Source organism: Oryzias melastigma, linkage group LG5, assembly GCF_002922805.2.
Source record: "Oryzias melastigma strain HK-1 linkage group LG5, ASM292280v2, whole genome shotgun sequence".
Taxonomy (NCBI): domain Eukaryota; kingdom Metazoa; phylum Chordata; class Actinopteri; order Beloniformes; family Adrianichthyidae; genus Oryzias; species Oryzias melastigma.
The window spans coordinates 33,589,443-33,604,681 of NC_050516.1; the positions used below are offsets into that span (position 1 = coordinate 33,589,443).

Below are 15,239 nucleotides of genomic sequence, written 5' to 3' on the forward strand. Positions count from 1 at the left end.
GTGCAAATCCTCAAGGTGTGCCCTGGGTCTACCCCTACCCACACATCCCAATGACATTTCCCGTGAGAAATTCAACATGGAGATTTTGAACTATTTGAGTAACATGTTCAGAAAGACCTCCAGATGGGCTACTAAAATGTCCACTTATTGATCCGTAATAATAATGATTCCTCAGCCTAATAATCCCTCCCATCCAATTCAGGGATTGCCGCGCTTTAGACCGGAACAAGCTCCACCACAGATCGGAGAAATCCCAATGCTACAGGGAATCATGGCTGTCCGTGGAAACACTGGAGGTCTGTCCTTCCATCAAAGCAAAAGCATTTAGGCTGAAGACAGTAATCCAGATGATAAACTCAGTGAATGCATGCACACGTCTGGCGTTGTGGATTATGTCAAGCTTTATATCCAGATTCATGCTTAATTTACAGAGAATAGCAAGAATGTTTCTTACAAATAAAAAAGGTCAACATTTAATGCAAGAAGCAATGACTTTTTGAGGTTCAAGCTGTGGAAGGCACAATGACACACATCTAAATGACATGAATCAAATATTTATATTTATTCTCAAATGATAAAAACTACCTTAAAGACCCACTCCAATGAAAACTGTTTTTGGTGTTTTTAACATGTTCTTGGAGCATTTTCTGATAAGTGAAGACTTATTTAAAAAAAATAAGGTTAAAATTTGCATTTCTGAATATTTCTTTATTCAAATTGTTATGACTCAGGAGCAGACAAGAAAATTATGTTGAAAAGCAGCTTATTTGTAACAGACAATAAGAAAGGTGGGCCACAACCTCCCTGCTGGCTTCACTCTCATGCACCACTTACAGACAAACAGATCCATGAACGTCTTTGTTTTCCTGATCCATGAACGTCTTTATTTTCCTGGTCTGAGCTGGAATCTGATCTAATCTGTACGACTGGATAGAAATGATATTGTTCACTGTTTTTGTTGCCTCGTTAATGTTAGGTTTTGGGGTGTAAGGGGCTGTAAGCTAGAGGGAGGGAGGAAACAGAGGGACAACAGTCCTGTCCAGACAACTCAGAGGTGAATTTCTAAAGAACCTTCTGCTCTGCAGAAACTAAGTCCTAGAAAACAACACAAGTTCTTTTTTTATTATTATGGCTAAAAATGGCATCAATATAATTTAGAGATTAGTCTACTTATACAATAGATCAAAAGATGATCAGAGTGGGTCTGTAAAGAGAGATTTTTGATCCAGGATTTGACTGAAAGGCAAATGCTTGAGATTTGAGACATTGCTGCTGGTTGTAGTATAACTCTCTGACGTGAGCTCATCTAAATGTCTTAAATATTCTAAATAAAAAAAAACATCAGTATTTAGCCTCATGTGACTCTGTAATCTTCATTCAGCTTCAAGTAGAGACTTCAAACTTTAAAAGGGTTCTACAAAAGACATTTTTTATGACCACATCATCCCACAATACACACAGCCAGCTTCCTATCCTGTAGACCAGGAGAGTCAAACTCAATCACACGAGGGGCCAAAATCCAAAACACACCTTAGGTCGCGGACCGAACAGGATAAACATTTATTGAACACTAAAACTACATTTTTAAAACTTTAAAACAGTACATTTTAACATAATTATGAACTAGATATATAGCATTACCTGTGGTAATGCTAGTGTGAATGCTGTGGGCTGAATTTGGTGCTGAAGATGCTAGTGCTGATAGTTGAAGATGCTGAAATTGATGGCTAAAAATGCACAAGCTGATAGCTGAAAACGCTGAAGCTGATAGGTGAAAAAGCTGAAGCTGATCGGTGAAAACACTGAAGCTGATAGCTGAAAACGCTGAAGTTAACTAAAACCCTCAAGTATTCACATGTCACCCCACTGTTAATCCGGCTGCACTATCGCTCCCCATCGATTTCAGAGTGCAGTTTAAAATCCTGGTTTATAGAGCTCTTGATAAGGAACGGGCTAAATAAAGGACCTGGTGGAGCCGTACACTCCCAGCAGGTGCTTCAGATAGCCTAATAAATGAAAAAAATGCCTAAATTAGCCAAAGCAGCTAGCGTGTAAATATTAGCCTAACTCTAAAACAGCCTAAAAAACTAGAAAGAAAAAAATATTAGCCAGAAAGGCTCGCATGTAGCTGAAATATTAGCTAAACTCCAAAAAGCCTAAAAAATCTTAGTAAATGCCAAAGTAGTCCAAGCAGAATGTCAATTTTTAAACTTTAAAACAGTAATTTTTTAACATAATTATGAACTAGATACATAACATTACCTGTGATAATGCTAGTGTGAATGCTGTGAGCTGAATTTGGCCGCTGAAGATGCTGAAACTCATAGATAAAAACGCTGAAGCTAATAGCCAGCTAAAATGCTGGCTAAATGCCAAATTAGCCTTAGAAACTATATATAAAATAGTCCAAAAAGCTAGCAAAATGCCAATTTTTAAAGTTTAAAATAGTAACTTTTTAACATAATTATGAATATTAAAAAAGCAGGAATATTATTCCAGAATAAATCAACTTAAACCTTAAATAACTTTCAATATTTTAATTTCCATAAAAATATATTTTGTCAAAATTGTACAAGTTAGAAATGAGGACAAGATAACATCGGGTCATTAATAAGAATAAAGTGATCTGGAGGGCCGGATAGAATTACCCAGAGGGCCAGATCCGGCCCCCGGGCCTTGACTCTGACACGTGTGCTTTAGACTTTCTTTAAGGATGCATACAAACACAGGGTACAATGAGCCCGCTAACATGACCACAAATAATCAAAGCAATCAAAGTACTGCAATACTCTGATTGTCCAAAACCCAGGTTCAGTTACAAATGTAATGGACATGTAATTATGGCCCGCAGCATCAGGTACTGATGGCAAGGACCATATTATTTTTGCAAAAACGTCGAAAAATGTAAAACGCCCCAAAAAGACCTTAAAGACAAATCCAATTCACTTGGTGTCAATGCTTGTTAAAGACAGTATTACTGATTTCAACAATGTTGAAATCAAAATAAGACAAGATGTTTATTATGATTGTGTTCCAGTTATATTTTCCCAAAAAAGTGTTCTAGATATTGTGAGTTATGAGAGACGATTTTGACTAATTATCACAGTATCGCGATATGATGGATATCGTGAAACGTCTCGCGCATCGTATCATGAGGTACCCAGTGATTCCCAGCCCTAATCCAGACTGCTCATTGATATTTCCTTATGGAGGGATGTGAGGATCTGTTACTCATTCCCTTGTTCAGCATCAGGGGAAGCTTTGACTCCCCGTCTGCTGCATGGTCCGTATGAGTAATTAGTGAGTTAATAAGATGGAAGTACATGAGGGGGAAGGGCTGCTGAGATGGGATTTGGGGGTTGTGAAGTATCAGAGATGGCCGGTGGGTTAGTTGGGGAGTGGAAAAAAAAAACTCCCTTCTGTAGCTGAAGGGTCTCTGTGTGCGCTTTTACTCCACTCACAATAAACAAAGAGATCCCCTGAAGACGGACAGACAATCGGAAACGCACACAAGCAGCAGTGAAGTACACTCCCACACGGGTCTTCACGCAGCGTTCGGCTTCGGCCGGCCAACAGGCAAAAGGACTTTTGGTCATTTGTCAAACAAGTCAAGCTGCTGGAATGCCAGGAATCCAACCTGAGATCTATTTCAAAGCATATTTCCTCTCCATATACTCAACTCCAGTCCACTTCCAACTTCAAGGAAAAGAAGGAGAAAGATACTAATGGTGTTTAGGAATATTCTCTGTTTGTGTTGGGTGATTAGTTTTAGAGAGAAGTTGATTTACAAGATCAATACAGAGAATGTTAGAAAGAAGAATGTTAAAAAAAAGTTATGGTGAAACACAAACATCCCCCAACTAGTAAAGCATAAATATGGGTGGACTTGTTGTGATAGCAGTAAAGAAGGTATAACCATCTATACTTTCTGTCCCGTCCCTTCTGATACTGTCAGGTCAACCCAATACTTTAGATTTAGCCTCATATCAAACAGGACCCTAAACCCAAACTAGCAGTGAAATCTGTTGCCATGTTTTCTCTGCTTTCATTCCTTCTCCAGCTCGATCCTCCGCCGTTCCATCCCTCTTTGCCGTGCAGCAGAGACATGACTTCGTATCCCAGCCTGTGTGGTCAGCCGGACCATCCCCCACTCCCTCGCCTCACATGTGGCGGAGGCCGGCTCCCTCTTCGCTCATTGTGTCCACTTGTATATCAAGCTGCAGCTGACCATTCCCTCGTCACGTCTTCTCCATCTGTCCTCCGCGGAGCTCTTTCTCCGTCCACTCAGCCACAGCTTTTAATGGAGCCTGAAGGCGGGCGGCAGTTTGCTAAACAAGCTTTGCTAACTGTGTGGAGGGAACGGCCGTCGTTTATGTGGCACGCTATTGAAGACTAATGAGAGGTTGTTGACACCAAGTTACTAACAGTCTGGCTTTCATTCAGAGCTGTGTTATCCTGCTAACTGAAAGGCTGAGACGGTTCGTCTCGTCACATTATTTTCATTAGTCGCAGAGCCTCTGAACCAGAGGTCTCAAAGTGGCGGCCCGCGGGCCACTTGAGGCCCTCAAGTTGATATTTTGCGGCCCCCGCCTTAATATGAAAGTTCTATGTCTCCTAAACAATATCTTCTGCATGTCCTCGCTTCTTTGATGATAGCTTTATAGTTTGCACTTGTTTTATGATTAAGGTTTTGCACTTATTGTCGTCAATTCTGGTTGTCAAAAAAGTCCTTAGCAACAGTTGCTAGCGTCATTAGCTCCTGTCGTTTCACAGAAGATTGCTTGGTAGTACATAGACATGAACAAATGTTCAATAAACTTGTTCAGTAGACATAGACAAAAGACCATAGATATGGACCGGCGATCTCAAACTGGCGGCCCGCGGGCCATTTGCGGCCCCCAAGTTGATATTTTGTGTTCCCCGCTTTAATATGAAAGTTCAATGTCTCCTAAGCAATATCTTCTGCATGTCCGCACTTCTTTGCTGAAAGCTTTATAGTTTCCACTTGTTTTATGCATAAAACTTTACGTTTGCTATTGTCGTTGGATCTGGTCATCAGAAAAGTCCTTAGCAACAGTTGCTAGCGTCGTTAGCTCCTGTCGTTTCACAGAAAATTGCTTAGTAAAACATAGACATGAACAAATGTTCAATAAACTTGTTCAGTAGACATAGATGATGAACCAAAGATATAGACAGTCGATGCAAAAACATATTTTTGGCACAAATGGAACCCCATTCAGCCCAGACTCCGCCTTCAGTGGCCCCGAGGTAAACTGAGTTTGAGATCCCTGCTCTTAACTGACTGACAGTGAACACAGTTTTACCCGATTGTTCAAAGATTCACCAACAATATGTTACTTGACAGGTTTAATTGTGACAACAAACAGAAGCTGGTTTGTTAGCGTGTCAAGTGGAGCTGGATAGGAGCTAGCATGAAGCGCTGGGAAGGAATGTGACAGATGCACACTAGTAAAACTCGTATCTGCTCAGACAGCTCCCTCATTCTTCCTTGAAGGCTTCAAATTAAACGAGCGTCTGTGTGGATCTGCCTCAGAACACAATAAATACCTCCCAGAAAACGTCCCCTTTGCAGGATACCAATTTGATTAGTGTTGTAATCTTGTTAAAGCTCAGCCTAATCAATAACCCAGCAGGTCAATATCAGCATATTCACAAGATGGGATAGAAACCTCTCATGGTTAGCACATGCAGTAAATCAAAGGGGAATATTTTCACCATTTTCTCTATTTTTACACAAACATTGACATTGTTAAACAAACAGAAAGTTCCTCTCACAAACAGTAACCATTTTCACTTTCTCCGCAACTTTCAGTCTTAATTGAGCAAATTTTGAATGTTGTCTGAGCAAACGCAGAAGAATGGGGAAAAAAAACACTTTTTGTGAAATTCCCTGAAGCAAAACCTGGAGACTCAGCTGGTAAACCCATCAGCGTATGTGGCTCCTCAGAGAACCCCCCATCGGCAGCTCGCTTCCCTCCACACAACCACAGGAGTCGGACAAAAGAGGTCCCACATGGAACACCGAGCGGGCTCAGTGACGTGCACTCATGACAGTGCATGAACGCATAAACACAGATCAAATACTTACTGTATGGGGCGACAAGACTGAGCATTCTGCAGCCCCAGTGCAGAGGAAAGGACGGCTCCCTTAGCGAGGGCTCAGCTGCATGCCACGGGGCCCGGATGGACGCTGGCTTCACTGATGTGGAGCTCCATGTTTCATTCTACCACCTCAACATGCTGCAACCTGAGGAGAGCAAACATTGGTGTGGCTGCATGGATCTCAGGAAAAGGTCATTTTGACTGAAGCTTTTCTCTATTCTGACTAAACAAATCAAAATACACGTGTGGCCATAAGGAAGAGCAACAAAACCTGCAGGAGTTGAACATTTTTCCAGCGTTTCAACAGACCAACTATAAATCACAAACAGCAAATGGACTTTTGCACCCAGAGTGCTTCTGCTGACCAACATGCTTGATCATTAGGGCTGAAACACACGTTTAAATTGATAGAGAAAGGCAGAATAGCATTAAGTGCACAAGAGAGAAAAGATTCAACTTTAACTCTTAACTTTAGTTTTAAAAGCAGGAAAAAAAACATGTTTTTCATGAGGTGAGGAGTAGGTTACTGACCTGATCATGTCTGCACGTGCTCAGTAAGTACCTGTACACAGGAAAATAATCCACTATCCCACAAACATGGGGGGGGGGTCCTGCAGTGATCCTGGCTGCGTTTGAAGGGGTCTCGGTTTCTCCTCTGGAACCCTATCCTGTCCTCCTCCACTCCCTCTGACTCGCTGTTCCCTCCCCCTTTCAACTGGCCTGGTGACAACAGAGCACATGCACAAACACACGTGCACGTGCACACACATGCATGCACATCCCCTCCCCCAACCAGCACACCCTCCCCACCCCTCTCTCTCCCTTTTGTTCAAACTATTCAGCAGGAAGGTAGAGAGGAGAGGGAAAAAGTGACCAATCACGCCGTCCACACACGGATCGGCTTCCCTCTGCTGTATCTGTGCACGTCTGTGCACGGCTGTGCACGGCTGTGCACGGCTGCATCGGTGTGAATCCCATCTGCATGACTGCCGCCGTGCAGCATGATGAACGGACACATGTGAGTGGAAGATTCTGAATTTTCTCCTTCACTGATCACATTAGAACCCCGTTCTGGTCAGTGACTTCTATTGATCCGGTGGATTGATCTGAGGATGGTTGGAAAGCTGAAACATCCATGTCAATATCCCTCCATCTCCCCAGCCCCCCATACATACCCCCCCCCACATGCAGCATTACATGACGCACACGTTTCCTGCTTCTCTCATCCATCTACACTCTATTATAATAAGTACAGGCCTCAAACGTCTGCAGGGTCAATCATACTTCACCAGACCGGCGGCCCAATGGCCTCCAGATTTAAGGCTTGGGGTCCAAAACCACAACTGGACCAAAAATGGGACCCACGCCGCTCAACACTCAGCATTTAAATAGAGTTGTGTTCTTGGTAGGACCGGGAATCGATGAAAACTATTTGACTAATTAATCGCAAACTTGGAAGAAAATTAATCGCGATTAATCGATTATTGTTGTTTTGTTTGTCCCAGTATTTGCTCACCACTTTTTATCTGTAAATGATCACAATATGAAACCGCACACATTTAAATTGTTTATTTTTAATTATTTCCGTCAATCAATTAAAAAAGATAAATGACTTTTGTTTAACCAGGTACATTTTAGACAAAATGTGGCTCTTTTTTTCAATTCTTATTTTCAAACAAGAACAACAAAAAAAACAAATAAAAAGAAACAATGCAAAGTATCCCACAAACAATCTTTTGAACAAAAACAGCCCAGAGAGAAAATCTTCATTTTTATCGTCTAAAGTGTTTCAATTTATCAGGTGACCATCGTATAAGGGAGATAACACCTAACAAAGTGTTTAAACGCACGCCGTGGAAGTCTGGACCGCCCAGGCAGTGACAGACTGTTTCTATTAATTTGCCTTGATAAATATTAACGCGTTAATTCTCTTTTTATTAATCACATGCGTTAACGCGTTAAAGCTCACAGCTCTGGTTTTCAGTGTTTTAAGACATTTTTGAGGCATTTCTCTCCTGATGGAGGACATAAAGAAAATAAAGATCTAAACTACATTTCTGACTATTTTTTTATTCAAATCATTATGAACCAGTAGCAGATTTGGTCAAAAATTACGTTTGAAAAGCTTGTAGTTGTTATGTACAAACTACAATAGGCAGGCGACAAGCTTCCTGCTCCTCTCCATTCTGATACATCCACGTACAGACAAACTGATCCGTGAACGTGAAGAAAAGGATGAAGGTTATAATAATAATAGGAAATCTCTGTTTCTTGCATTTTATTTAAAGTAAATCTGCTGCGGCTGAAAGATCTGATTAAACACTTGATGTCTTATTTTGAAAAGAACTTGTATATACCACTGTATATATAAAACTCAATTGTAGAGATCATTTCAATGCAGCCACAAACACATAAATACATTTGGGTTTTCTAACTATAAGGTGAGACTTGACTCTGACTTGTTTCGGTCCATAAAAGTCTGGACTAAATGGCTCTTGTGCTGTTAAGGGTTGCAGACTCCTGTCCTAGAAAATGACAAAGGATTTTTGATTTTGGCTAAAAACGTCATAATCACAATTAAAAGAGCTCTGGAAATACTTTGGAAATGAATAAAAAAGATGTTGAATTTGGGGGTTAAACCCCTAAATGTTTCCTGAGAGCGGCTGTAGCTCTACTCTCCCAGGGATGGTCAAAACCAACGAGCAGATTTCACACGCAGATGTGTGATAGATAACGGATGGAATTTCAGCTTGACTTTAGGATAACAGTTATGCAGTTCACACTCATAAACCAACCACATGTATATGTTTGAGTTTGCAAAAACATGATGTTTCTCTCCAAAAAGTCATTGCAGAGTGAAAACTTCTGAAGAACTTTAGATTTCAAGTTAAAATGTGACTTTAAAATGTGTCTTTTAAAGACATTTCATTGAGGTAATATAGATGGACATGAAACAGAAAATCTATCGTCATGAAACACAAATGTGTATTTATTAACAGCTTAACAAAAAAGATAAAAACGTGATTAGAATTCACCGGAGAAATGTAACAAATTGAAAACATTGTTTCTTCACTATTAGTGATTCTGCAGTCCGAGTGGAATTGAGAGCAGGTAACTCTAACCCTGTGCTGCTTTGGTCCAGTGGGCGGGACAGGTCATATGATGTGACACCTCACAGAAGCTCAGCTGTTAGCCACTCTAATTCTGTCTGAAGCAGCTGAGCTGTGACCCACCACGCCACGGACCGTCTCTGCTTGATGCTGTAGCAGAAGACAGTTCGACTACTGACTCAAGGTCCATAAATACGGCAAAACTATCTGAAAAAGGATATTGAAGTTTTTCTCTCAGAGTAAAACAATGAAAATAACTTATAAAGCATTTTCATTTCTATTTACATGAAGAGTGAAGTGTAAAAAACTCAGAAAAAAGGAAAAACAGCAACAAGAAAACCTTCCGTGGAGTGACTTTTACTTTGTTTCATTAATATAAAGAAACAATTATCAGCAGAGAAGATTGGGACATTCCACAGAAGCAAATGAATTTCTGAAGGGATTTGCTGAAAAAATATTTGCAAAATGCTAAATTTGCTTAGACTGGAACTTTTGTTAAAGAACTTTGAAAAACCGCTGAAGTTGACCCAAATTTCTGAAAAAAATGTAGTAATTTACTTTAAAATCCCTAAAAAAATGCCAATTTAACAAAATATTTACCATGTTGCTTAAATATGAGCTAAACTCCAAATTATCCCAAAAAAACTCAGTAGATGGCAAGTTAGCGCAAAAAGCTAGCTTAAAAACCAGCTTAACTCCATAAAAGCCTAAAATTCCTCAGTAAAATAAATTAGTCAAAAACTTTGTTGTTAAAATTGAAGCTAAACTCTAAATTAGCTGAGAAATCTTTCAATATATAAAAAATTAGCCAAAAACGACATCATGTTGCTAAATTATTAGCTAAACTCAGATGCCAAATTAGCCAAAAAATAGCTAGCACACTGCTTAAATACTATTCAAAATCCCGAATGACCAAAAATTCCTGAGTGAACTAAATTAGTAAAAAATGTTAGCATGTTGCTAAAATATTAGCTAAACCCCAATTTAAAAAAATACTATAAATGATGAAAACATGTCCCATGAATTTATTTAAAGGTTTGTTTCTATTCTACTTAATATTTTTAAATGTGAAGACTCTCTCATTCATTTCCTATGATGCATATTTTGCTCAATATTTCAAAAACTATAAAGTTTATGAAAACCAAGTATACCAGCAGTAATGTCCTGAAGGTCTGAACGTTTTGATCCCAAGATTACTGAAATCCCTGAAAGTGTGATTGAGTTTTTACGTGCTGAAAAACATACAGAAAGCAGCAGGAGAATCACAGACGAACTTTCTGGTTTTTGTGCATTCTGAATATTTCCCATCGTTGTGAGGAGTTCTGGTCAAACTTGTTTGGCTTTAACAGTTCAGTGTCTTTGGGATCTGGACTCTGGTTGGGCCGGAGCGACAGCCTGGCGGCGTGCTGTGGACGGTCCGTGTGGATCCTGAGGTCATTGTCCAGCTGCATGAGACACGTTCATGCAGCTGGACAGATGGCTTCTCATTAAGCAACAAGGAGGCCTTCTCAACTCAGAAGAGTCCACGATCTTTTGCTCATAAACCAGATCGAATGATTAAATGCACAACCAGGTTTTCGATACCATGAGAACGTTTGGGAGAAAACTTCCTGTAACCTGACTTCTGTGAAGACGCTCTCACAGCCACTATTTTGTGTTGTCTTCCACTCAGATTCAAAGAGACAACAGAAACAAGTCCATCTGGAAAGGAACCTTGAAAAAGTGTTTTTAGATCTGATTAGAAAAAAGTTGTAGCGCACACACCCCCCCACACACACACACACACACACACGCACACACACACACACACGCACAGAGAACACAGGACTCTCAATGCTCACACATAAGCAGCACAACGCGCCATGTGTGAGTGGCTCATTGTTCCCACTCAGGGAATACAATATCCATGTTTGCTAATAGAGGTTAGATTAATTGCTGACAAATCTGTATTCAGCAGTTCCCTTTCTCCCTGCTTGGCAGAATTATGACAATGATTGATGGAGAGGAGGGCCGAGCTGAGAGGCGCTTCTGTCTGCGAGAAAGGAGGACAGCAGCTCAGTGAGTCACGGATAAAAGAAACGGAAAGAAAAGAGAGGCGGGAATGTTTTAGTGGATCCTGAACAGTTCTTCCTGCTGAACTCAAAACAGAACATTTAATACTGATAGAACCTTAAGCCAGGGGGTCCCCAAACTACGGCCCGCGGGCCGGATCTGGCCCTCCTATACATTTGGGTCGACCCCCCCAAACTGTTTTGACTAATATTTAAGCTACATGTTAGCTGTTTTGGCGAATTTAGTTCAGTGTTTAGGCTATTTTGAAGCTTAGCTAATATTTAAGCTACATGCTAGCTGTTTTGGCTAATTTAGCCTTTTTTTCAGTTTTTTATGCTATTTTCAAGTTTAGCAAATATTTTAGCTTTATGCTAGTCGTTTTGGCTAATTTAGGTTTTTTTCGTTTTTTCGGCTAATTTGGCACTTCCCAAATATTTTAGTTAGCTATCAGCTTCAGTGTTTTTAGTTATCAATTTAAGCATCTTCAGCCATTAATCTATCAGGTAATGCTTTGTATTTAGTTTTTAAAATGTTTTAGTATTGTTTTTTATGTCAAAATTACAGAAATCAACTATTTAAGATTTGGATATGTGTGGCTTTCTGAAGAACCATAAATCTTTACGTTGAGGCTGTGATTGTTACACTTTTTCTGTTAGCTTACAAGCCGACCCCGGCCCCCATCAGAGAAGAAAGCAGTTATGTGACCCTCACAAGAAACAGTTTGGGGACTCCTGGTTTAAGCTTTGTAGATCTATACAGAATATCATGTAAAAGTATATTAATTTCCATAATTTCACTAAAAAATTAAACTTTTATTGAACATAGCTTCAGGGCCCAATGTTTTAATATTTATTTATTGTTACATAAATTGAGGTTCCAGCTCGTTTAAAACAGGACTTCAGAACAGTAGAATACTGGAGAAATCTGCCCAAATTTTGCAAAATATAAATGTTTCAAACCGACTTTCATCAACTAATCATCCACTAAACTCAAAGTACGGGTTCCCCAGAGATCATTAAACTGATTCAGGTTGAATCTGTCTGGAGTCAGATCTCTGTCTCCACACCTGGTCACCGGCAGGAACCGTCTCCAGAGTACTGACTGCACTTCATCTCCCAGCTGCCCCAGCGCACAGTTCCTGGATGCTGCTCAGTTGTCTGGAATCTGACAATCACCCACCTGCTTCTTGAGCAGCACACAGAGCCTCACTCAGTGTGAAGTATTGTTTGTACTGCCCTGCCTTCATTACTCACGATTCTATCTGGACCTGATTTATCTCTGACTGCCTGCCGCCTGCCCTGACCCTCACCTAGACTCTGACAACTCTGGTCTCTCCTTGGATGATCCCATACGTGTGATTGACTTCTACCTGTCTGACTCTGATTTAGCTTTGTGGACTTTTAGCTGTGCTTAGTTCCTGTCTGAACTAATAAACCTGCTGCATGTGGAACCAGCTGTCTGCCCGTTTGTGACAGAGGCATTAAAGGGGCCCTACCATGAAAATTCTACTTTTTGAGGTTTTAAATGCATTTTACTGTTCATTCCTCTCTATAAAGAACCCCAAAGCAGCATTTCGATCGTTTCATCCATTTAAGAGTAATCCTCTAAAACCCTGCACACCTGATCCACACTTCAGGTTTGGTGGTGGAACCCGTGTATCATTCGTTCATTTGTTTTGACATTTAAATGAAAAAATGAGAAATGATTCATTTTTATATTTTCAAATACTCTGTACGATAATAAGGCATTAAGAAGATGCATTGTTACCTCCTTCTTCTGCCGTCTCTCCTCCCTCCGCTCACGTCACCCAATCACCAGGTTATGGGGATATAAAAAGGCGGGGACTTCTTTGGACCGACGGCGGCTGAAATTCCAGGATGGAATCTGTTTTTTCCTGGTGTTGCCTCTTATGTTAACTTTTGGCTTTTACCCTGATATTGACGTTGGGATTTGATTTTGTTGTCGTTTGTGTAATATTTCCGTAATCACCCAGAGTTTGTGAGATATTATTTACTATTCTCCTGTTCTTGTATTCGTGTTTTGTTTGTTTGTTCTTTGTTTACATCGTTTGTAATAAACAGCCATTCTCCCGGTTTCGGGGCGTAACATTGCTTTTACTGGCTTTTACCTTTGTCTACAATATGTCTGTGACTGATGTGTTTTTATCTTCGTGAAGCACTTTCTGGGAAAGGTGCTACAGAAATGAACATTTACTTCCGTGTTCCATCGGCGGATGCGTCAGCCGCCAGCTGCTTGTAATCAGCAGCGTTTGTGAGTGAGGCTAACATGACACCCTGAAGGCTCACGTGTACGTCTACACACACTGTGCTACATCTTTCAGCTCAAACCCCTTTGCAGCCAGGATCTCCTCCAGATGTGAGTTTTACTCCATCTGCTGAAGAAAGACTGGAACTCTGGCGCCACCTAGAGCCACAGCTCCCTCATACACAACAACAACAGAAAAGTCGAGCTGGAACATGAACACTTCAAAGACTTGAAACTTTGTTTTGACTGAGAAATATCATCAATTTTGGTCATCAGACAAACTGTGTGATGTCTGTGTTAGACTATATTGTAGCAAATCCACAACAAATCGTCCTCCTCAGTTGTTGTCTGAAGTTTCTGTCCAGATCCTCTACTTGTCTAGATACTGTATCATTTGACAGATGTATACCCATAGCAGAGCAAAATTGAAGATGAGATCTCCTTTCTGTCTCATTTACGTCTCCTAGACATGAATGAGACCTGTTTGAGACAACACAGGCTTTCTCACTCTTCTCGAATGTTTCTCCTGAGAAATAAGTCTCACAGTGAGCACTGTCTGAGATCTCAAAATTCTCTCACAACTGTCTCTTCTTCAGATCTCAGTTAAGAGAAAGATGAGACGTATTTCAGCGTTCTCAAGTATGTCTCCATTTGTTCTCTTTACTTTCTCAGCTCTGTCTCAGTGAACTATATGCATGGTTCTGTCTCTCGTTGCTCAATAAGGTCTCACTTTAGTCTTTTCATTGTCTCAGCAAAAAGGAAAGTGAGACCAGCACAAGTTCTCAAATGAGTCTCTTTCTTTCACGTGATCAGTTTATCAGAAACAAATCAATTATGATGTATTCATATTCTACTTACAAAAGTTGTTTATTCCTGACACATTTCACTAAACTCCTTCATATTTTCAAGCTAAAGTCAAACCATTACTGTAAGACCTGATCAAAATACATCTTTTTGAAACTTTAAAAAACATGAAATTTCAAGATAACATTGCAGCGTCAATTTAATCCATTTTTATTTTGACAGTTGTGTAAATTAATACAGTTGGGATGTTAGTTTGTTTTTTCAGAAGAACACAAAGGTTTTAGATGCAGATCCACAAGAATCCTCTGATCCTGACTTGTTTTCTACCAAAGGAGAAGTTTCCTTCTCTCATCAAAGTGTCATTGAACACATTAACAATGTTCTACCTCCAGTTGTGAATCTCTGTTAACATCACTGACTGATTCATTCTGAGATTTAAGAGCTTAGCTGCCAGTGTTCATGCTCATTTCTCACATTCAGATCAGTCTATTTAGCAGGTTATCTTTATATTCATAAAGTTGTTTGCACTCATCAGTTATTACTTGAGTGATCAATATTTAGTATTATTTACTGTTAAGGATTGTAAAACAGAAAGTTTTGCACAATTACGAACCATAATTATGAATGTCTTTTCAGGTACATTCATGTTAGCTGTTGCACTTTAAGTGAAATACAGGAGAATGTTAAAGTTTGGGGAAGAACACACATATTGCACTACAGGGAAGCAAGTTTATGCGAAATCTTGACTTTTCAACGTAGTTATGTATATTTAAGCATTTTTGTGCAAAAATGAATGACAGAAATACTTTTTGAGACAATAAGATTAAGAAGTTCTTTTCTGATTAACAGACATAAATAAAAGAACAGAAAAGTGAATTATTGTCT

At 39.9% G+C, this 15,239-nt stretch overlaps 1 protein-coding gene across 2 annotated transcripts in view; it reads right to left on the reverse strand.

Moving 5' to 3' along the window:
- The window catches only part of LOC112145799 (fidgetin-like protein 2), a 12,141-nt gene extending 4,887 nt beyond the window's left edge, over nt 1-7,254 (reverse strand). The window contains exons 1-2 of one of the 2 annotated variants that reach the window (XM_024271260.2): nt 6,655-7,254; nt 6,110-6,268 (exon numbers count right to left, since the gene is read on the reverse strand). In XM_024271260.2, coding sequence (XP_024127028.1) covers nt 6,110-6,134 — 25 coding nt within the window. In that variant the 5' untranslated portion in view covers nt 6,135-6,268; nt 6,655-7,254. Of the gene's footprint in view, nt 1-6,109; nt 6,599-6,654 lie in introns of those variants that run through there. The other variant, XM_024271261.2, reaches the window with a different exon arrangement.
- Nucleotides 7,255-15,239: the final 7,985 nt, after the last annotated feature.